This window comes from Rhyacophila brunnea, unplaced genomic scaffold (assembly GCF_057557595.1).
Source record: "Rhyacophila brunnea isolate RB1 unplaced genomic scaffold, BYU_Rbru_1.0 scaffold_5, whole genome shotgun sequence".
In the NCBI taxonomy this organism is placed as follows: domain Eukaryota; kingdom Metazoa; phylum Arthropoda; class Insecta; order Trichoptera; family Rhyacophilidae; genus Rhyacophila; species Rhyacophila brunnea.
The window spans coordinates 2,937,588-2,962,035 of NW_028233170.1; the positions used below are offsets into that span (position 1 = coordinate 2,937,588).

General features: G+C 33.2%; 1 protein-coding gene across 2 annotated transcripts in view; it reads right to left on the reverse strand.

The window, feature by feature from the left end:
• Set2 (SET domain containing 2) overlaps positions 1-24,448 on the reverse strand; it is a 39,452-nt gene that overhangs the window by 6,196 nt on the left and 8,808 nt on the right. Inside the window, exons 8-15 of one of the 2 annotated variants that reach the window (XM_085956134.1) lie at positions 16,690-17,032; positions 15,900-16,222; positions 15,063-15,294; positions 6,616-7,161; positions 2,742-2,910; positions 2,410-2,532; positions 1,077-1,189; positions 792-959 (exon numbers count right to left, since the gene is read on the reverse strand). In XM_085956134.1, coding sequence (XP_085812260.1) covers positions 792-959; positions 1,077-1,189; positions 2,410-2,532; positions 2,742-2,910; positions 6,616-7,161; positions 15,063-15,294; positions 15,900-16,222; positions 16,690-17,032 — 2,017 coding nt within the window. Of the gene's footprint in view, positions 1-791; positions 960-1,076; positions 1,190-2,409; positions 2,533-2,741; positions 2,911-6,615; positions 7,162-8,401; positions 8,493-15,062; positions 15,295-15,899; positions 16,223-16,689; positions 17,033-24,448 lie in introns of those variants that run through there. The other variant, XR_015071663.1, reaches the window with a different exon arrangement.

Sequence of the window (24,448 nt, forward strand, 5' to 3'; positions counted from 1 at the left end):
ATTAATAACCATGTCCTTGCTTTTTCGTACAAGGTGGTTGTTCTAATTCTGAACAATTACAAACACCCAGACTTTGAGAAAATCACATGTGTCCTCACCGGGTATCAAACCCAAAACTCTCGGGTGGAAGGCCAAGAAACTGATATTATTGGCTCATGTTTTTTAAAGATATTCAGTACTATGAGACAAACTATTATATATATGTGTGAGAAAGGAAAAGGTGAAAAATTATTGAAATATGCCAAATTATTCATAATTCATATGAATATGCATAAATGAGAAAAGGGACAGGTGGAATTGAGACTGTTAATACATATATTTCAGATAAAAACATACAAGTTGCCATACAGACACCATACATATGCCTTGGTTCAGATACAGCAGCTTCCCCGCGGAGTCAATTTGTACTAGCTTCTATATATTCATTCATACTTGTCTGCGGCGGAGCTAGTACAAATTGACTTCAATCCGCGCGAAATCCGCCGTGTCTGAACCGAGGCTTATTTTTGCTCCCCATATTCAGACTTATCGCCCTTTTCATTTTGCATACAGACATGACGTACTAGGGCAGGGGTGATGAACCTGCGGCCTTTTAGGGTCTCAAGATAATAAGACAATATTAATTAAGTGTAATATGTAGCTTTACGTCATCACGGCCGAATGGTATGCTTCGAGCAACCAACCGGTGGACTGATTGGCGATCGATTATCGACTGACAATTGTTTTTTCAGATCAGTCGCTGCTTCTACTTTATACCGCTAGATAAAATAAAATGTCAAAAAGAAACTCACCTTAGCTTTTTTGTGTTTATCCTTGGCTCTTTTCTTATATTTACTAATAACTGCTTCAGGGTTGGCAGCGAGGTACGCGTGTTCTTTGCGCCTGCGCAACTTTTCTTTGTTCTCTTTGTACCGCCTCACTTCCACCTGATTAGCCATCCTGTCTTCCTCTGTCCGGGGCTGTCGATAAATCAAAATAAATCAAATTAATTTATATACCACAGCGATACAACAAAAAAGATAAAAAATGATGTTTTCTCATAAAGCTTTTCTAAAGATTAAAATGTATGTCCTTACACTGATGACCCATTCGGTGACAAGACCAGGTCGTTTCTTCTTTGCTTTGTATGGTGAGGCCGGGAGCCCTCCTTTAAGAACACCGTTCACGCATGTCAAGTCTTCTTTTATAACTAAAAATAAAAAAAATGTCAGAATTTTAACAATATGTAGGTAGATACTGATGATACAAGCATTTAGTATAATAAGGCCATCCGCTCACGTGAATACTCAAAAAAGACGAGACTGAAACTGCAGTATCCTAGCTAATATATTTCAATGGCGGCTCGCTGACGGCAAGATTGGATACTCTCAGTTTCAAAACGTTCGAGACAGAAACCGAAGACACAACATACTAGTCTCCCAGTCTCTCAGTTTCCAGTCACCCATAAGACAGTGGTACCAATAACAGTAGATTCAATGAAAAATCATATTTTCTTACCAAAATTGGTATCACTGAACTGATCTGAACAAGAAATAACAAGCCAAGACGTCAAAAGTTAAAGATGGACGAACCGATTTTAAAATTAAAATATGTGGCAGATGTTGATAAATACTCCTGAATGTATAATTACAGGCTGCCAGAATATTCCCGTGAAGATATTACGGAAAAAGCTTAGAATGAAGTAGGAAAGACAATGGGTTTGACAGTTTGATGTTATGAGATTAGGTTTCAGTAGCGCCGTGTGTGCAGCATCAGTCACTGGCCAGTTTATGAGTTCCATCACCAACCAGTTCGTGAGATTTTAGTTTTTGCATGAGCAGATGGCCTGAGTACTTATTGCGATGACATGCTTTCCTCTCCACCATATTCAGTCACAATATCTATGTTACAAATTGTGTAGCCATGTAGCATCCCATTTTACAAACAGAAATAGTGATAACAGCTAAAAAACCAATTTGCGGAATTTATTATAATTAATTATATTATGTACCAAAATTATTTCAATCTACTTATACAAGTAATTTCAACAGGGCAGATAGGACAATTTAATTCTAGACCCTTTGATTTATACGAGTAATAATATGGTAAATTAAAACTTTCGCTCCAAAGAGAAGCATATAGGTTTCCGCGAGATTCCATTATCATCTTTTTTTACAAACAATGAATGCTAACCATTTTACAACCCATTGGGTCGTTTCTTTGAATTGAATACAGATTGAAAACAAATATATTTGAAGAAAAGAAGAGAAAGAGAACAAAAGAACACATATGACATAACTACTAACTATTCCATGAAATATTGAGGCAAACATATATAACATTTTCACCCAATTAAACTAAGATACCTATTTCAATACAATATAAAATATCTAAGTACATAAAAGATTAGAGTGTAAATGAATAATTTACCTTGATAAATGCCATCGACACCTTCAACGACTTTACCGCGAACGCTTTGGAAGTCTTCAACATGCACCTGTTCACCATTTGGCGATTCTCCCTCACTACTTTCCGCTTCATCAGAACTATCACCTATTAAAATAAAATATTTTATTACATTACACGGATTCGCCTACAAAAGTGGCATTGAAAAAGCCAGATATAGTTTATTTACTCAAATCAATTGGCACAGTCCGATTTGCATAAATTATCCGAGCTTTAAATCCACTATTGAAAATAATTTGTCACAAATTTGATTCACGGACACATTTTATAAAATAATAAAAATCGGACAAACTGACCTTCTTTGTCATGCGAATTTGACAAGTTGGGTGGTGGCTCCCACTGTGGTACTCGTAACTTGAAATGATAGTAATAGATCCTGCCCTGTTTGTCTTTCATGGATCTCCACTTGGAAGGCAATCGGGCCCGAATGCAGGCGTCCGCCTCTGGCACTTCTTTCGTGGAATCCTGAGACAGAAGACATATTATGCATTGTTACACTCAAATGTGTGTCAATCATTGGTATCAATCTATTCTAAATAGTTAACACGGTAACACGTTTCTGTTACTTTTATTGCTTCAAAATAACACAGATATCACTCAGCGCAATTCCATAAATAAGGCGGTTATCTACAATAATTGTTAACGCACGGCATTGCGTCTTATTTGAATCCAAATGCATCCGATTAAAATCAAGTAACACGTGTTAACTGTGTTACTCAATGTATCGTATTTATCATTATTTTTATTGATTTTAGAGTTAAGTGATATGTTGCAGATAAGGTACATTTTTGGTAGTATTTCATGTATTACATATTTAAGTAATACAAAATGTCTAACGTGTGATTGTTTCATTGATCCTACAATTGTACAACAGATTCACTGCCAATCACACGTTTGTGCGGAGTGGGGGGGGCTTGCGCGGGGAGCCGATCTCGCACTTACGCGTGATATTAGTATAAAACTTTTATACGTTAGTATTCCGTCGGCAACGGTCGCAGTGACTTGTTTGTTCGTTGGCACTGCGCTTGAACATTGATGACAACAAAATGTCATACGAACTCGTGGATTTTTTGTTGTACATATTTTATGTTTATCAGTAAAGTTATAAACGTGTTATTTTCATTTTCCCGTTTTCCATTAACACATTTAGTATTATAAATCATAAAATTTGACTAAAAGCATAACCAAACAACCCCAAACAACCTAGAAACGATTTTGCATGAAAAAAAATCGCCATTACTCTTCATCCATCCTTATCAGAGTGACAGTAGACCTGTTAATATTTTGCAGATATGTTAAGAGTTGTGTATCGGCTGTTTAACGAATAGTGAAAAAAAATCAACAGAATATTTGTGCATTAGACTAGCGATGTTTGCAACCACCTGGCGAGCTGAACAATCTGTCATTTTTTAAAACCGGAAATTAAATAAATAGTCTTGAAAGTCGTTTACTTGTTTCCGGCAAATGAAACTTATATTGAGTATTGATTCAACATACAAATACATAACACTAGCATTATCTATTAAATATTATATTTACATCTAAAACATAAACAAAGAACCTATTTTGAAAATGTATATTGAAAATTTTATTGCCATACAGTAAAACCTCGTTAATAAGAACACGGATAATTCGAAATTTTTGCAAAAAAAAAGTCCCTTGAACATTATTTTCATATAAAACCATACCTTTAATTCAAATTTCGGAATTCGAAATGATTTCAGAGTCCTGGCATACAAAAATATTCAATAAATCGTAATAAAGTACACTATTTCATTGAAATGCCATGTCATTAAAAATTGTGACAAATTTTTCTTAGAACATCATAAATTACTTATTTTAAGAAGGATATATAAATAATCCTGACATTTTATGACCCATTGACACACACGGAATCGAAAATTTTATAGGTACATCTATGATCGTAAATGAAATTAATGAAAATCAAATTTTTTTTTTTCAAAATTTTAATATTTTTCCCCCATACATTTCATATTTCGTAATTCGAATTTTTTTTCGATTTTCGGTCCCATGGAATTCGTATTAACGAGGTTTATTATATTACTGTATTACTAAAAAAATAGAGATTTAATTCTCTCTTACTAGGTATACTGGATTCGCAATGCGTTAATTAATTCACTGACAAAATAACCACTAAATTATGTACATAACAATTTTTTCATATTGTGCGTTTGCATATTTTTACCATTCATGACAATTCAAAAAATTATTAATTAAACCCATTGGAGACAATCCGCACCAATTTGGTGTCGCTGTTACAGGGTGCAGGACATGGTCAAAATCAAACAATTTTAACCATATTTTGAATTTTTAAAAAATGGAAATTACTTAATAATATATATAGCTATCATTTTATGGTGCTAGTTATATAGTCCGAAATATTTCTTAACCTTTCTAACGCGGCAACTGACTTTAGTCAGCCTATACGCGCGAGTCATCCGCGCGTCAGCTGACTAAAGTCATTTCGATTTTCGTTTGCCTAGTACTGCTTTCCGCCAGGCGCGAATAATTCGAATATTGATTTAATTTATTCAAAAATCATCCTTCTCTTGACATCTGTCAATGGATAGCCTAAACTTTTGTTCTATCTAATTTAAATAAATATTTTTCGGGAGCGTGTCTTGAATAAAAATATATCAGTCATCGGGCCAATTCAAATTTGCCGCGTATATAGTGTCTTATCGCTTCTTAGTGCATGTGCGCCGAAGACATTTGACTGACGTGTTTGTAACGATACGAGTTTGCGATATAATAAGTTATATTGTTTTTTAGTGATTGAAAAACTATTTGGTGCGTAAACTGTTAAATAGAATATTCGAAAGTTACATTGATCAAAGTGAATTTACAAAATATTTTTACAAAAGGAATGCTTTTGGAGATTGCATTCATTCGCCTATCTGCCAGTATATTATCCGCGAGTTTATAGTTTCGGAAAATAATTTGAACCAGGTGTCATTTAAATATACCTAGAAGTCCGCGATTTAATATGTCTCTTTGTTTATCATTGATTAACATTTTTAAATACTATTTTCTGGTTAGATTACCTATTCTAGTACCAGGTTATTGAAGTAATATAATAAAAAAAAACAAATGAACTTGAAAATAAAATTGTGGTGACTATAAAGCATTTAGAAGTGCAAAAAGTGTTTGAAATTTAATATTTTACGAATTGTAATAGGTATTCGAAAAATAAACCATTTTGTTATATAAACTATGTGTCATTCGATTCCATTCAGTTCGGGGTCAATGGTAGGTACAAACCAGGCACTGGTGGTAAGTACATCACTCTCAAATAGCCAGTAGTTCTCAAGGATGATTTATTTATACTCGGCCTGCAGTGCTGCAATGTGTATGCGAGTTCAAACAAAAGTTACACAGTTTGAGATGTCCTGGATGCTATAAAAATGAGTTATTTATGACTGATATTTTTTCAACACACTCAACAAAAATGCTCATAAAAGTCATAAACCATATTATTATTCATTATGTGTATGACATATTTGTCGAAATGGTAGCCGGTAGACTATAAGAATACTGAACTGTTCTTACACTTGTTAATCTGTCATCGACGCATTAGTCCAGCACCATTTCGTAAGTGTCATGGCGCCGCTCGAGTAAGCTGGCATTTTTTCAATGAAGAAGTCTTGTTCGTGATTTCTTATCAGATTTAGGCGACGAATGTTTATTTTTAGAGTCACATAAAATATTAGGTTCTGTCATAATCATTTTTGAACTTGACTCCGATTTTTTACTACTCTATTTGTGTATGTTTGACTGACATTTATTACGATTTATTGATGCTTGAAATCACAACGCGCACTGTTGTACTAAGTCGGGATTCGTAACGCTTAGAAAGGGTTAAGAATTATTTGATTTATAAAATCTATTTTTATTTAAAGTTGCCAAAATAATGACCAGCTTGAGGTGTTTGAATGAGTAAAAAACATATAATGACCCTCCATCTTCTAAATATCTTGAAAAGTCTTATATTTTGCTCCAGTTTTAGTATATTTTTATTTTATCATTTACTTCTATCATAGACTTTTTACCTTTGTCATTCTGTATAAAATTATCAAAATTTGACTAGTCATTTTTTGGAAATAAACACCTCATACACATTATATCAAAATCTGCCAATAAAATCCTCACCTGACTCTCGTCCACAGGTGTGGTAGGCGCATTCACCCGCTCCTTATCCACATCCATTCTAAGATAACTATCATCAGCAACTTCAGGTTGGTAATACACTCCCGGAGGACCGTCATCCGGCGGATACTGATATGGAGCCGCCGAAGATGGCACCAATGAAGGGATAGGTTGCGGAAACATTGCAACAGGAACCGGTTGATTGTTCACCACAGAAGGATTCGCCAGAGAGGGAATAGGTTGAGGCCCGATCGGCGTCCCGGGAGGCAACGGTATCGTTGTAAAAGGAGAAGCAGCGGGCAAAGGCGGAGTGGCGTTGTAAATTGTGTTTGGGAGGGGCATATAGTTGTAATTGGAGGCGGGGGGTGGGATCTGCTCCATGCCAGGCATGGGGTACATATGCTGAGGGTAAGGCATCATGAAAGAGCTCTGCTGGTGCTGCATGTACTCCATCTGCATGAACTCGGGTGGCATGCCCCCCATGCCGTAGTACTCCGCGGGGGGCATACCGTTCATTATCAGCGGGACGTAAGGGTGCTGCGGCATGTTCTGTAAAAGACGTTTACAGAAGATTGAAGACCACCATCGATTGATCATCATATTTTTCTTATTTTCAAATGCTATAACTGATCGGCCCAGGATAGAATAATATAAATAAATCATAATTTTGGCTGAAATTGAGTTTAAGATCCGTTTCCCAATATGCCTCAAAAGGCGATTTGTAAAAAAAATGATATAAAATCCGGTCAATAGGACAGTTTTCGGATTATGGCATCTTTTTATCCAAAAATATTTATTTTTAAGTATTTTGAAGTAAATCAATGCACACAGTTTTGCACACAAATTTCCATAAATAGAAAAAGCAGAGGATTCCTATGACACTGTATATTAATTATATGATTAATAGGATTTTGAGTTTAGATTAATAGCGAACAAAGTTTAAGTTTGCACAAAAAAATTTAATGACTGCATGGAATTAAATATCAGAATATATTCAAGAATTTTTAAAACAAATATATGTTCCAGGAAGCAGTCATCAAATTTCACGATATTTTCAGCCTATCTTGCATGCAAAAAAAACACAGTGGGCGCGGAGCAATGACGATATGTAATAATTATTCGTCGTAGAAAAATGTTTAACTAACATACATTTTGTATTAATCACGACTATAATCTACCAACTATTGATCTAAATCAGAAACTACACCATTGGGTTATATTCATATCATGCCGTTTGAAGGGATATTTATAAAAAAATATTTCCAATAAACAGGGTTGCAAGCAATGTTACGAAGTTTCCATCCACAATAAAGAATATTTTATTAATATATTCCGTGACTAAAATTGTGCATTGTTCATTAATTGTCGTTTGGGTTTACTTTATTGAACAAAAACGTCCAATCTATAAATTTAACTTATAAAACTTAAGTCTCATTGCATTATTTTTCAAAGAACTTAGAAATGCGGTTGGTTTTATTCATTAAAATTAATTTTAAAGATTGCTTGTGTAATTGGGTATCTCACAAAACAGATATTTTATTTGTCTATTGTAAATTTTAATTTGTCGTGTGAGATAGAATCATACGCCCAATTCAAAGAAGGCAATTTTTAAAATCTGCAATCGAATCAGGACCAACAACACGCCTATGCTTTTGCGGACTGCATGTGATATGGTTGTGTTCCAAGACGGACTTAGGTTTATTTTGAGACAAACACATCAGGCAAGTTAGGAAGCTCCACGGCGGGGGACAAATAAAGGTTCAAAGCTCGCTTGTTTGAAATGGATTACCTGTTGTGAATGATTTTGCAACGAGGACACCCCTGTATTGCACGGTTTTGTTGCGTGTTGCCATTAAAAAGTATTCGTTCCGCGTTGTTATCTGTGAACATTATGGGAAAATCGGATTTTATTTCACTTGCAAACCTGGTGACCGGAAACGTATTTATCTACTTCACTTAACAGTTGGATTAACAATCAATCTTTTGAGAGCATTTAGACATGAATACAACCCAACATTATGCAAAAAAGCAATTGCTAAATTCTTTTACAGATATCGTCACAGCATATAAAATCCCTTGCATCGATTTTCTTTGCTACTGTTTGTATTATTTATTATGCCTTTTACAAGCATATAACTAAACTAAAACTAACATGTCAAACAGATTATTATTTCCCGTGAAACTGCTTATTCCATCTAAATATAATAATCTGATTTTGACATCTTGACTTCAACAATAGTATAATATTGGTAAAAATGTTAAATTCCACTATTTTAGTTGCACAAACTGTTTATTCTAATCGACCAAAAAAATTAATTATGGGAAAATGATGTAACATCATACATCCTATTATAAAATGGAAGCTTTCTCAATTAACTTACTACAACAATAATTTCATTTAGTAAATATTTTTGAAAGAAAATCTACATAGTTTGTAGATATTTCAATAAAATCTAAAATACGTTGATATGTGAACGACTTACTGTACACACGTAACTTAAATTTAAGACATAAAAGCAGGCCTTCATAAAAGCTTAAAAACAGAATGCATTGCATCACATTATTTTAGATATTGTAGACACCAATAGCATCATAACAATTGGAAAAAAATGGCTCTGGCTGGCTACTTCCCAATGGCCCCCCACTGTTAACATGACTGATAGAATAGGGTCACAGTCCCTTCATCAAAACAGTGTTGAAGTTAGTCATCTAATTTTTCTGACGAGGCATCATATCACTGACACACTATTGATCAACCACCACATAGGCGAAGGGCGAAGGAACTTTTATTGTGCCAACATTTCATCAGAAAAAAATCGATGACACTTCAATGTAAGCAAAAAAATATGTAACTTTACAAAACAAATAAACTTTTGAAACAAGTTAGAATTGTGTCCTCATTCTAACTTGTTTCAAAAGTTATGTAATTTGTTTTGTAAAGTTACATATATGCATAAAGGAGAAAAGGAGTGAGTCGAATTGAGACCACTAGATTAGTAAATTTCACACAGAAACAGTTCCATTCAAAGTTGGCAAAAACTGATCCTTTTTTTGGCTCCCCTGTAAAGTAGTGATTTTAGATTGATCTCCCCTTTCCTTTCGCACACACAAATAATTCATGATACATTAGATAAACTGCAATTTTAAAACATACATCAGAAATTTTACCATATCAGGGTTATTGAGCCAAAATGTTGTGACAATTTGCAGCTTTACTGGTCAGGAAAATAATAATTTCATTGATTTCATCAACAAACTTTTCATAGACATCTTCCAATAAGAGTTGTAACTTAAAAATTAAATTCTAAATAATTTAACCCCATAGGTGACTCAATTTCTACAAAATGTTTCATTATATTGCGCAACCTGAATAATATTGGAATGCATTACGGATACAAATGACAATTATGTATACATCCACACATGGTGTTAATTTATTGATAAGTCAAAAGACATCAATACTCAGGATGGCACTTTTAAACATTGGCATTGCATGTAAATCAGGTTGATTATTGTAATTGCGTAACATGTAGATAGATGAATTGGAATGTCTTTTATATATTAAATTTAACTAAAGAAAACCTTTTGAGTTATCAGAATTCAATATTTTTTTTTAGCAAATAAAGCATTTTGGATAATTAGATGAGAGGAAAAATAGAAAACCAAGTATAACTCAAGAAGTACTTTCAAAATCAATAAAAAAAATGTTGAAGTCATATTAAATGAAGACCTCACGGCAAAAACTAGTTACATAACTGAGTTTTTTGCCATTTTGAATGATCATTAGTTGCCTAGTTAAGAAATGAAACTTATTTAGGTGAGCCAACATCAACTCTCATTTTAGGGATGTTTTAATTGAAATGAATGTTTCATTTGCCATTATTTAATATAACTGTCTAACTTTCATATAAAAAAAAATCATAAATTATTTTTATTTAATATAATGAAATTTTTCAATTTTGCTATAGCTAAATTCCATACAACAAGCATCCATTAAGAGAGAGTTAGGTGTGGTAAATATTTTTGCGCTTACGAAAAAAGATGGTAATTAGAGGACGACAACAAAAACACTGCACGTGCCGACTAATACAATGTTCAGGAAATGCAAAAACCATATACACCCATCTATGTCATCTATACGTCACAGTATTTCGCCACTATACTGGGTTTATATAGTCAACATGAGTTCAACTTTCAATTCAAATATGGATAGATGTCCACATTCCATATAAATTTATCTAATTTAAGTAGTTATCATTTAAATATTGAATAAGGCTGCATTTCATTAACACATATGACTTTATAACTTCGTATAACAAATATGTCATACATTTCATAAAGAAAAATATTTTTTTTTCAATTGGCTCTACAATCCGGTGCAGATCTTGCCCGCCTCACGAAAAAGTTTGGCAACATCGCCAGAACTGGGATTCGAACCCGAGATCCTCGACTTATGTCCTCCTATGTAAAAGGCTGTAACTGCATTTTTAGGTAGTTTGTCTCGATTGCCTTTTATTAAATATTTTTAAAGATAATACAAGAATGATAATCGAAAAAAAAACAAAAATTCAATCAATATAATAGGTATGTATATCAATCAACTAAAAAAATTACAATTTCAGCATTAAAAATGAACATTGTGGGGTCATTAAAATTTATTAAAATTGTACTAGTGAAAAGTACCATTTTGCAGTTACGGACTTATATAGACTGTGAGTAAAGGTTTTTTTCTCAAAAATAAAAATATTTACTAGACTACAGTTGAACTTGGTTATCACGAGGAAGATGGGACCAACTGAATTTGCTCTTTATAAGCATTACTCGTTATATCTTTATATAACATTTTTCGCACCATGTTCTATTAAACCATAGAACATAAAAAATCTGAAAACCATCAAAAAAATCCCCAAAACAAGCATGGCATTCATAAACTACAAAAGAAATTGTTTATTGAAATGAAGTGCTGAACCGCCGGCACTGGTAGATACCTACTGACTTCACAAAGCTTGGATTTTTTACATGCAATTTCAACCGTATGCGTGGATACTTTTTCAATGTTGTCTGTGAAAACACCAATTAGGTACTTAGACACTTAACTAGTGTCATAAACGTAATCTGATCCCGGCGGCATCGGTCTAGTTAACTGTCCGGTCAGATTTTATTGCTTAGGGTCGAAAATGTTGTTTTTAAACGATCGACACATTAACAGTTTTGCTCGGTATACCCGAGAAGTTGCTCGTAAAAGTGAATAAATGTACGGAGAAAATCTTAAACTAAAATGTCAACGAATATTTCCTCATTACATCCGAGATCTCGCTATTTCCGTGATTGTAATAACCAAGTTCGACTGTATATTGAAAAATACAGATAGGAAAATGTGTAATAGACAATTCCATAATGTATCAAACAAAATAAATTTCATTGTCTTGGTGGTAAACTGATCTTGGGCATGAAGCCTCGTTATATATAAGTAGCCTTAACTGCTGTTTAACCTTAGACAACCAAAATCAGCCATTTAGTGAGAGTAACACCACTAAATAGTGGCAGAATTAACGGCCCACGTGCTCGTCGTAGGTCAAAATTGAGTTTTTATTGTATTTTCAAACCATGATCCTGGACACTTCTTAAACGTTGTAGATAATCTATTTATTTAATTTTGAAGCCTTATTATCCTTTATAGTTATTTTAAACATTTGATGACTGCATAAAGTATTTTTGTTACATAAAATAGTATTCTTTTAAACCTCTCGCTCTAATGTTTTAGAATATAGTCATATTTCGGTACATAACTGCAGTGGTGTTAAGATTTTTTACATTTATTAATTTTTAAACGCATTTATAAAATCATTAGTATAATTTATTACGAGATAATTTTTGTAAAATATTCACGATAAAAAATTATATTGATAATCTCTGTGATCCCAAATTTGACAAGAATTAGGCATTTTATTATTCAAAAAATCGGCAAGATTAACACATTTGAAGATGATTCTAAAGATACTTATTATAAGCTATGTCTTTGACCGTTCAATTATTCATAAGATGTTTATCACACTTGAATGGTCAAAGACATAGCTTATAATAAGTATCTTAAGAATCATCTTCAAATGTGTTAATCTTGCCGATTTTTTGAATAATAAAATACCTAATTCTTGTAAAATTTGGGATCACAGAGATTATCAATATAATTTTTTATTGTGAATATTTTACAAAAATTATCTCGTAATAAATTATACTAATGGTTTTATAAATGCGTTTAAAAATTAATAAATGTAAAAAACCTTAACACCACTGCACAGTTATGTACCGAAATATGACTATATTCTAAAACATTAGAGCGAGAGGTTTAAAAGAATACTATTTTATGTAACAAAAATACTTTATGCAGTCATCAAATGTTTAATATAACTATAAAGGATAATAAGGCTTCAAAAATATATAAATAGATTATCTACAACGTTTAAGGAGTGTCCAGGATCACGGTTTGAAAATACAATAAAAACTCAATTTTGACCTTCGACGAGCATGTCCCCCCTTAAGCGCCAGTTGCAGGTAAAAAATAAATAGATATCAAAAGTATATAATCATACACAAAAAGAATTCAAGTAAATATAGTTAGTACAGTAAAACCTCGTTAATACAAATTCCACGGAACCGAAAATCAAAAAAAAATTCGAATTACAAATTATGAAATGTATGGGGGGAAAATATTAAAATTTAAAATTTTTTTTTATTTTCATCAATATCGTTTACGATCATAGATGTGCCTACCAAATTTCTGGTTCTGTGTGTGCAATGGTTCATAAAATGTCAGGATTATTTTTATTACCTTTTTAAAATAAGTAATTTATGATGTTTTACGAAAAGTCTGTCACAATTTTCAATGACTGGCTCATGAAATAGTGTACTTTATTACGATTTATTGAATATTTTTATATGCCAGGACTTTATATGAAAATAATGTTCAAGGGACTTTTTTTATCCGTGTTCTTATTAACGAGGTTCTACTGTATGTGTTATTTTGGATTTGCTCGCTCGCAGACTTCGGTTTTTTTTTTGTTTAAATAAATTTAATTTTTAATATCAAGTACAAGTATAATACAGAATTATATACATTTATAAGCAGGATATTTTGTTTCAATTTTAATCAAGATTATTTCAACATCTTCCACTTGAGTTCAATTGTGCGACTATTTAACAGAGGTACTACTCATGTATAATCAGCGGCAATGCATGGAGGTAGGGGCTGTTAAGATCTGACATAAATAGTGCAAATTAAACTTTGTCAGTCAAACGTATTTGTTTTCATTTAACTAAGACTAGAATGTGTACTTAATATTGGTTCATTTTTTAAATTCAATTAAACCCTGCTTAATCCAAATCATAGTAGATATTTCGTCGCCGTAGATGTCAAAGGAGCCAGTCCACAAAATCATAATGCTAAGAGACATTTTTTTATTGAACTTTTTTGTTTTTAAAGATATAACGGTGAATGTACATAGAATATACTTTGTGGTGTCATCTTTTTATTATTTTGTAAAAATAACTAAAAAAAATAGTATCTTAGAAGTTATGTGTTATATCTCTTGACCACTGAATATTGAAATGTACAAAAATGTAGTCAAAAGAGTTTTGTGGCTTAAATCCATTGACCACTGCATCTTTGATGATTTTAAAATGCTTTTGTTAACTTTACTCATTTTTGACAAATTTTTGGCTTGGCTCCCTTGACATCTACGGCGACGATTTCACAGATAGAGGAATATTTTTCATCGATTATGGTTTGGTTTAGGCAGACCTTAATGAATTAAAAAAAAATAATAACACCATCTGTAATGAGTATTCTTAAGGCTATACTTCAGCTGAGGCATGGTCTAAAAAGATTGTGACTATGCGACACGCGGATTGTGCAAATGACGTGTGCTGAACGAAATATAATTTGTCATAAAAATTCAACATGCGTCCATTTAATGTTATATTAGTAATAATAATATATTCATTGACATGTTTTCTTTTTCGAGTATATGCGTAACGTTTTTTAGTCATCTTTACACGATATAAGAATATATTCCTCCGACGCCATCACAAAACAAATTGACGTGCTCACATCTCGACTGCTGCTCTCCAATTGGCGACGAGTGCGAAATTTCGTCCCACCTATTGTTGAAAATTATTTGCCGTTTCACTTATGTATGCTCTTAATTCAACAAAAACAAATAAGTATGACTGACAAAGTTTAGTGTGCATTATTTATGTTGAATCTTAACAGCCTAACTCCGCCAGTCCACCCCTCGCCACTGTGTATAATATATAAAAGCATGTATCCATGAATTTTACAAATGTGGAATAGATTAATTTACCACTCACACTGTCAATTTTTGCCAAAACAATAAAATGTTAACATTGTAATAGCATAAAAGAAGAAAATAGGAATAAAAATGAGTCCAAACCTGCATGTAGTCAGGCGGCATCCAGTGGGGCGCGGCAGCCGGCATGGTGACCGGTAAGGTGACAGGTGTAGAAGGGCGGGCCACGGGGGTTGAAGGCGGCAAGGGGGTGGGGGTACTGGGCAAGGGAGGCGCCCTTCGCAGCTTCTCTTCCAACTCCACCCGTGCCGCAAACTCTCTCCGCCGTTCCTCCTTTGATATGGGAGGAATCGCCGATAGCACGCGATCGTCCAATCTGAACACAGGTAGTGGCATTATATTTGATGTAACGTTTGATCATAATATTCCAAAACAAACAACCGAGTAGCCGAGGATTAAGAGGTGCATATGTAACCAAGTACTGCTTTTAATATTTTGTAAATGAGGTCTATTTCTCAAATGAATCATTTTTAAATACCAAGAAAAATATTATTCACTATTTTTGAAGGGGTGCAAGTTAGGTACAACCATTAAAATTACCAAAAAAATTAGATAAGATATGACAGGTATTGATATAAATTTTTTTTAAATTGTCGATTTAGATATATGGAAATGAGCTAAGTCTTAACATACGACACTATCTAATGGAAATATGTTCGCACCGTGATACAAATAGCAGGGAGCATATTGTTTTAATCCAAAAATGATGCGTCGTATTCCGTTCCACAGTACAGGACGTCAATGGACATCCTGTCATATCACATCTCACAAAATAAAATAGGAACCTCATTATCTCATAAATAATCACTTTAACGATGTGTTCAAGTGTGGAGCAGATACGCATCTGTGAATAACATACCAGTTCCGAAATATGAAGAGACAATAGTAAACAGTTGCAATGAAATAAAAAAAGTAACATACCTAACTTGGCCTCTTCTGGGTGTTTCTGGACTAGGTGGTCGGTGTCTCTTTTTGTCTCTGTCGTTCCGGCTGTAGCGCTCTTCCCACCTGTCCCTATCTCTGTCTCTATCCCTGTCTCTATCTCTGTCCCTATCACCTCTGTCGCGGTCTCTATCTCGATCTCGTTCTCGATCCCTATCCCTGTCCCTGTCCCTGTCTCTATCCCTGTCTCTATCTCTGTCCCTATCCCTGTCCCTGTCTTTCCTAAAGTGCGGTTCATTGGCCTGCCTCTCGTGTTCTTTCATCAACTGTATTCGTTCCTTTTTGGGGATTTTGAAGACTTCCTGTAAGACAAAATTTCATGTGTTTTTGACTTGTCAAACTTTAAAAAAATTAATTCATTGATTATTCATGTACACATAAAAATTACAAAAATGGTAAATTATTGTAAATATCTGCAAGGTTGGTAGATGCTTGGGTAGCTACCTCAATAATGTAGAGTTCTCGCCCTGTAAGCAAAAGACATGTACTCGAATCCCCCTCGGACAAAGGGTCAAAAGCTAGAAACAGCGCGTAACATGGATGGTACATTTAAAGTGGGCTTTGGCCCTAATAAGTATATAAGACTTTTCCAAATTACATATCTCCGTATAAAATAAAATGAAGATAGCGTGAATTTACAAGTAAATTTCTTTGTCAAGAGGTTCAATGCATAAAATTTTTTTGTAAAATGAAATAAAATTTTCGGCAATTCAGATAAACAATAATTTTATTTTACAGAGCAATTTTATAGTTTATCAGCAGTACTTACCTTCAGTTTTGTCCATCTATCAAGAAGTTGCTTCGACAATTTTTTTATTTTGTCTCTCTTAGCATCGTTCCGGGCATTAACATGGTTCTTCTTGCTGTCATGACGTTTACCTAATTCGTGCAGCGACAACAGATCATTAGTGTTGTCGTCTGTTCTGCCGACGTCGCCGGACGTCTCATCAATCAAAGGCGTGACGCACCGACTGTTGTCACTCGATTCCTCTTTCGGGAGAATATCTTTTGATTGGGAGAGCCATTTTTCAATGTATGTAATGAGCTTACACTCGTGCAGCATTGTCTTATTGGGTATAGGTAATTTTTCCAAAGCTGTTAACATTCCCAATCTAGAATGAGAAAAAAAAACTAAATATTCACACATACGTACAAGTGTATTCAAATTAAGACTATACAGGTGTAACATTTTTGGTAAAAATTAGTAAGATGGGTTTTGTGGGTTACAGTAAAACCTCGTTAATACGAATTCCATGGGACCGAAAATCGAAAAAAAAATTCGAATTACGAAATGTATGGGGGAAAATTTTTTTTTTTTTTTGATTTTCATTAATTTTTCGAGTCGAGTGCAGTTGCGCCTCTGATGACATACCACTGTGTGTGTCAATGAGTGATAAAATGTCAGGATTATTTTTATTACCTTCATAAAATAAGTCATTTTTGGTGTTTTAAATTTTTTTTCAATGACTGGCTCATTCATGAAATAGTGTACTTTATTACGATTTATTGAATATTTTTATGTCAGGACTCTGAAATCATTTTGAATTATGAAATTTGAATTAAAGGTATGGTTTTATATGAAAATAATGTTCAAGGGACTTTTTTTTGTGAAAATATCGAATTACGGCAAATTTTAAATTATCAGTGTTCTTACTAACGAGGTTTTACCGTACATTAATGATTATTCATACCAAACTTTACATATTATTATCTTCATTTATAAGTGAGTATAGTAACATATTATACACATATTAATAATAATTTTAACATATCCTCACTGTACAGGCCAATTGCCATAACTCTCACTTTTCACCAGTGACATTTTGATGGTAATGTACTTATTGCATACTCTTATTGTCCGGCAACTTCATCTTGGCTACGTGGCAAAACTGTGAACTACAATCAGCTAATCGAACTTCCGGTTTCAAAAAAGGAACGCCCTCAAATTATTCATTACATTTTTGACAGTCGTATTGGACGCATCTATCAATTTACGTAATTTGAAGCTTTTTATATTCAAAAGATGTCTAAAACAATACGAAGTCATGTTCGAATTATTATTAGTAAACTTTTGATTTATTGTGAAGAAGAAAAAGAGTCGCATTTAAAAGGCCAGCCTATACAATACCATATCACGGGTTGCTGTCATTGTCAGATATGTCAAAATTCAGTGTTGTAATACTAGAAATATTTCCCCAAAAACTGGGAATTATGTTTGTATATTATATAGTTGTGTGTATTGTAATCTATTTTATTAATATTTTTGACTTATAATAATTCAGTATAAATGATCATTTAAGTACACTGGCAGTGTAATAGTAAATTGGCAAGAAGAATATTTTCAAGAATAAACATTATTGTTTATTAAATCAATTATTACGGAGATGTAAAATTTACAAAAATGCTTAAAATTATCAAGATACTTATACGTAGTGTATCATTAATTTACAAGAATATCCCAAGGACAGTTTCTAGAATCATGAAAGAAATGACTGCAGCGAGTGCCTCCTCTTCAAAAATCGTAACGCCTGGAAAAAATAAGATTGCATTGGACAGTATGGACTTATGTACTATACGTCAAAAAGTGTAGGAGTTTTATACTGTCCACAAACAAGTTCCGACGCTGCAAAACTTACTGGTTTCCTTAGGAGAGTGCATGGATTTTCAAGGAAGCAAAGAATTTTAACGGCGACGGTTACATAAGCTATAGTTTAAATTTAAAAAAAAAAAAGCCTTTCTAAAAGAAATGTTATCATAGAGAGGAGAGACACGGCATAGTTGCGTGGAGAACATTCGCACAAATTCTATAATAGTTATGGATATTGCCCCTTACCATAGCATTAAAATAAATAAACCGCCAACTATGGCCAATAAAAAAAGCGTTATGCAAGAATGGCTGAAAGACAATAATATTATATTCGAAGAAAATATGGTTAAAACTAAATTAAAAGAAATAATTGATAGAAATAAACCACCACCAAAGTATTTATTCGACGAGCTGATTAAAGAAATAGGCTCAACAGTAGTTCGTCTACCACCATACCCCTGTGATCTTAACCCAATAGAATTTATCTGGTCACTTGTGAAAAGAAGAATTGCAAGTAATAATGTTGATTGCCGAACAGCTGACACGCAGAGGCTAACAGAAGATGCTTTTGGAACGATAACACCGGACGATTGGAAAAAAACAATGTGAACACACAATACATTTGGAAGAGGATTATATGGTAAAAGATAGATGTTGTGAGACTATGAGTGACCAAAGTTTAGTTTTTAGTGTCGATTTTGACAGCAGTAGTGAAAGTGAATTAGTATCGAGTGATGATGAAACCAATATGTCTGGTGTAGAATACCACACATGATGATTGGTTTACTTGATGATTGGGTACTTTTAAAAGTTGTGTTGATGACCTTATGACGTTATCAATTATTTTAATCTTATTTGTATTTACGGTTAGTTAATTAATTGTCCTTGTATTTTTAAACCGATAAGTAGGTACATATTGTTTTAAAATTTATAATGTTAGGTGGATATAATTTAGTTTATAGAAAATTATTTTCACAGTAGGTATGTGTTTCGACAACAATTTTACTAAAAATACGATATAAAAGACATCATTTGTAAATTATAAAAAAATGTGATTGGGTCATCAAAATAATATTGAATATGTTATATCTTTCACTTCTACTTATTTAGTCATAATTTGTGTTCTCCTAATTATTTAATTAATAAATACCTGCAGCAATATTATCAGTTAATGTGGGTTCAATGATATATTTCCTTCCAAATTCAATAATTACGCTGTATTAATTATCCTAATATAATAGTAATAATTAAGAGGTGAAATTATTTAAAATAATTTTTCTATTGATACTTACCGAACAATAATTGGACTCCTAAATTAAGTACTTACTGAGAACTTACTGATTGATATAAATTAAAAACCTAATTTCGCGGGATTTGTTTTCTCAAAAAATGACAACACTGAGAAATATTCTATGCGCGACAAGAGCGACTTCCTGTTGTCGCCTAAATAATCTTGTCGTACAGTACACGAACTGGCCAAGTATCATAAATCCCAACAAAATATTTCATATCAAAATAATTCAAAACTATTTTTTTAGCCATTTGCAACTTGACAAAAAATATTCCAGCCAAATGCTGAACCCCCTCTGAACGTAAGCCACAGAGTACGTACAGAATAAGCCACTCAATTTGTAATAAAATAATAAATAAATATTATATAAAATAATAAGTAAATCCAATGCCCACAGTTTTTTTCACTTTCTGAATAATTTGATATTTGAGGGTTACGCTACTTGGCCTGTACAGTGACGATATCCAATACACAGCCATATCAGCCTAGTTGGTATCCCTGCCGTGTCTTCTTGTATCTTCGTAGTTCATACTAGCATTCCATAACCGTATACACTCTGTGGATGGTATTTAGCAACCTTTCGCAACGTTGACCCTATTTTGGTACCCGTAGCACATGACTGAGTCTGGTTCACAAGCATTTAACAAGTGACATCTGGTTTTAATCGAGTAGTCATGAGTCCCAAACATTCGGCCGTTCCTATTTGATTAGCGAACTCTCTCTGTGCACCCCCAGGTATTTAACGCTGTTAACACTCAATGTTTTGCCCGTCATTAATCAGGAAGAAATCTTTATCAGGTGTTATCGCATTCTTACATTATCAAAGCGTCAATATCCTAAGCCAGGCCGTGTCCGGGAACTTGTACATATGCAGTTCGCCGTATCACACTTCACCGTGAAATGTTGTATCGGAAATATATGGCCTTATATTAAAGACCGTCCAACCTCTTCAGGTCGTATAGTACGACATAAAATTCATGTGTAAATAAAACACGGTTCTCGTCGGTTTACACTTTACAGGAAGCCAGCAGCAAACAAATTTTTAAAATAGCCAATATACTGGATTATTTGTTAAGTTAGATTAGGTTAGGTTAAGTTTTCATTCTTGAATTCATGGATTTTGCCAAACCAGCTAAGAAAATTGAATTAATATTCTTATTAAATCTAATAAAATTGGAAACCGTATAGTACACGGTCATCTTTTTCCGATAAGAAAGCTCACGGCGAACTATGCCACGGTGAAATGTTTTACGTACAATTTAGATGTAACCAAGCCAGGCAGTCAAACTTCAAGTAAGCTTTGATCTATTACTCAGTACCAAAACTGACAGTTAGAGGGGCGTTTCCCTAATGCAACATGACGCAACCGATTTGTGAGAAAATTTAAAAGCGGGCCTCCTCTGAGTTAAAACCTGCCACTCCTATTAAATGAATTGATATATGTGTCGCTGAGTTTCAAAACCCACTATAACATTTTTTTGAAATAATTAAGATATATATATCGATGGATTCGTTATTAAAATCTCTACATGAAAATTTTATTGCCTATTTCAAAATCCGCTACGATTAACTGTCATTTATGAAACAAAATCAATGCGTCTATCAATACCCGCTATAACACTACTGAAACATTCAAAAACCTTTTTAATTCAAAAAGTTTATATTGATTTTCTCAACATAATGAAAAAGTGTTATAGCGGGTTTTGAAACTCAGCGACACATATAGAAAGTTTTGTTTAAATATATCTTCATTATTGTAATTCACATAAGTACATACCTCTGTTCTGTTCGATTGTAAATATAAATTCATGAAAACTATTTTCCAAATACTAAATTGGTTGGTATTCTGCTGTAAGTATGTACTTATGTATTATGATTTGTCAGAAAGGAGACTGTTTCAATTAAACCATGTTTGTATAATTTATACAAAAAAAAAATTGTTTGAATGCATGAATTTATTTGCAAAATTAAAATTAGATTGTTCATTTTTTATTGTATCCTTAAAATCAGTCGCACGTCGGGCCTCTACGTTACTAAATGCGCCACTGCGTATTATACTTGGGTGAGGACACTGAACTTCATAAATTAAAAACACACGTGTCTTTCACTATGACAACAAAATGCACACTTTCCTATTTGTTGTGAAAATTATGAGTTTTGAACTTTTTTTGGGCACTCATCCTCAACTACTATGCAAAGAGTCCAACTACACTACGTAAAGGGGAAATTGCGACTTAGTTTAAAGTGTGGTGATTCACATCAACACTTTCTCTCACTGCGGCAGTACACGGGTGATGCAATACAAATTAAGTGATGCGACGAGGTAAAGAAGGTTTCTTCAGCGTTAGTTTGAAAATAGCTTTCACATAAGTTGGTTAGGAAAGTAAATATGAGAAGAGTTCATGCTTCCTCTTCAAAATCTTAATGAAATCATATATTACAACCGAAAATAGGTACACCCTTTTTACATATTCATACAATCAACCAAAATCCAGGGCTCGAAATGGACCGGAGCGCTGTTCCGGTATATGAAAACTCCAAAATAAAAATTAAAAAATAAAAACGAAAAATTAATTATCATTATTTATTTGTGCTAGATAGGCCATATAACAAAAAAATCTAACACACTTATTTTATAAGATATATGTATATACGTATTAATTAGATAAATGTGTTAATATTTTCGAAATATTATTTAACGCTCCGGTTCGTGAAATTTTCCATTTCGAGCACTGCCAAAATCCATTGCATTGTGAATAAATAAATCATGCGACGCATTTCAAAGTTGTTTATTTGTATTTCCTGACCCCAAAAATGTATATTTACATAAAAAGATTGTGATCCCAAGTGTTTTAGAAGCCGGGATATTGGTAATATAGGTACATTTCAAGATGGCCGCCTGAGTAGGTGGTTTCTATCAAAAATTGAAAGCTATGACCCTAAGGAAGATGTGGTAAAAATTTGGTGCTTTCGATGCTAAGCTGTCTGACTATATATACCCATTAACAGATGACTTGACATTAATGGTCAAGTTAAGTATGTAGGTAGGTGATAAAAATAAACAATTTATGGGCAGTGTGAACTCATTTGAGGTGCCACCGCAGCCTGACAGGTGATGACTCACTAATGACTCGTATGACCTCATATTTTTTTATTCTGTGGAGTGATTTATTTGTTAGAAATAAAAAAGATCATGCTTGTAGAGAAAGAACAAAACTTATTTTTATATGAAATTGACAATTTTGTGAGATTTAATCAGAAATAGAATGGATAGATTAGACCATTTTAACATGGTAACATAAATGTTGATTACCTAGGCAACTACATTATGCCTTGTATTTTATTTTGAAAGACACTGTGATGGAAATGGTAATAATGAAACTCGATATAACAGACTAATGCGGGTGCCACAGAGTGGATGAGGATGAAGAGTGGGAAATGCTGATTTTTTTTTTCATGCGAAATTGCTTCTAGGTTGTTTGGTTATGTTTTTATCTTCTTATTCGTCTTTGGATGATATTATATCCGGACACACCCGTTGTGGAGTTACGTTAATGTTCGATGTTGACACTCTTACTTTCGGTAATTTGAAAAAATAATGAAGTTTTGTTGGCTGTTTTTTTTTAAATCAACTCTCAAATTAAGAAAATGTTATGATATCGTCTGATATCTTTGTTATTGGGCATGTTGTTTCTTCTTCCTCAGTAACTTCACTTCCATCCTCATTTTCCAAGATCATAACTTCATCTGCCATTTCACTTTCAGTCTCGATGCGATACCCAGGGTCACCTTAATCTGTTTCTAACAATTGAAAACTTATTGAACGGAGTAATAAATGCATCCATTCACTTTGAGTAAACAAATTAAACTGCTATGTAGCTGTGTGAATTAATAATCAGCGTTGCAAATGTCAGTGCTAAGTTCATTCTACAGCAGGACGGCATTATGACTCGAATTTGAGTGCGAGAGGTATGACGTGATTATCATGCGCAGAACATTGGTTACAAGCGGTGACACTTGGATTTAAAACATGTGTAAAATATTTACAGGATGTTTTCAACTATTTTTAGAATTGACCAGACGTTTTGTCCGTTGTATCCGAAGTATGTTACATCGAGGTTTTAATGTATATGCATAAAAAAGGGCAAACAATTGGATATGGAAATATTTGGACCAGATAACAAGTCATGCACACCCAACAGCATCATTAAAATTGATAAACAACATGTGACAAGATATTCGGTCGAAATTTAAACTTGACGGATGTATCAGAAACGCTTTTTGATTTTGAAAAGGGCATGAACACCCACTTCAAATTATTGATCCCGATGAAGAACACATTTGTTTTTGTAATGGATGTGTGATTTTGAAATAAATAAAATGCAATTTCAACTAAAAAGTAAAAGGATTTTCTATTTTTTTTTTCTTTTGAAAAATTAGAACCGATGGAAATAAATGATTCGTAATACATACCGATACTTCCTACATATAAAGCCGTAAGTGCAAAATGGTAGTTTTCAGTAGTACGATTTTAATAAATTTTAATGACACCACAACGATAATTTTTAATGCTGAAATCGTAATTTTTTAGTTGATTGTACATATAATATATTGATTAAATTTTTGTTTTTTTAGATTATCATTGTATTA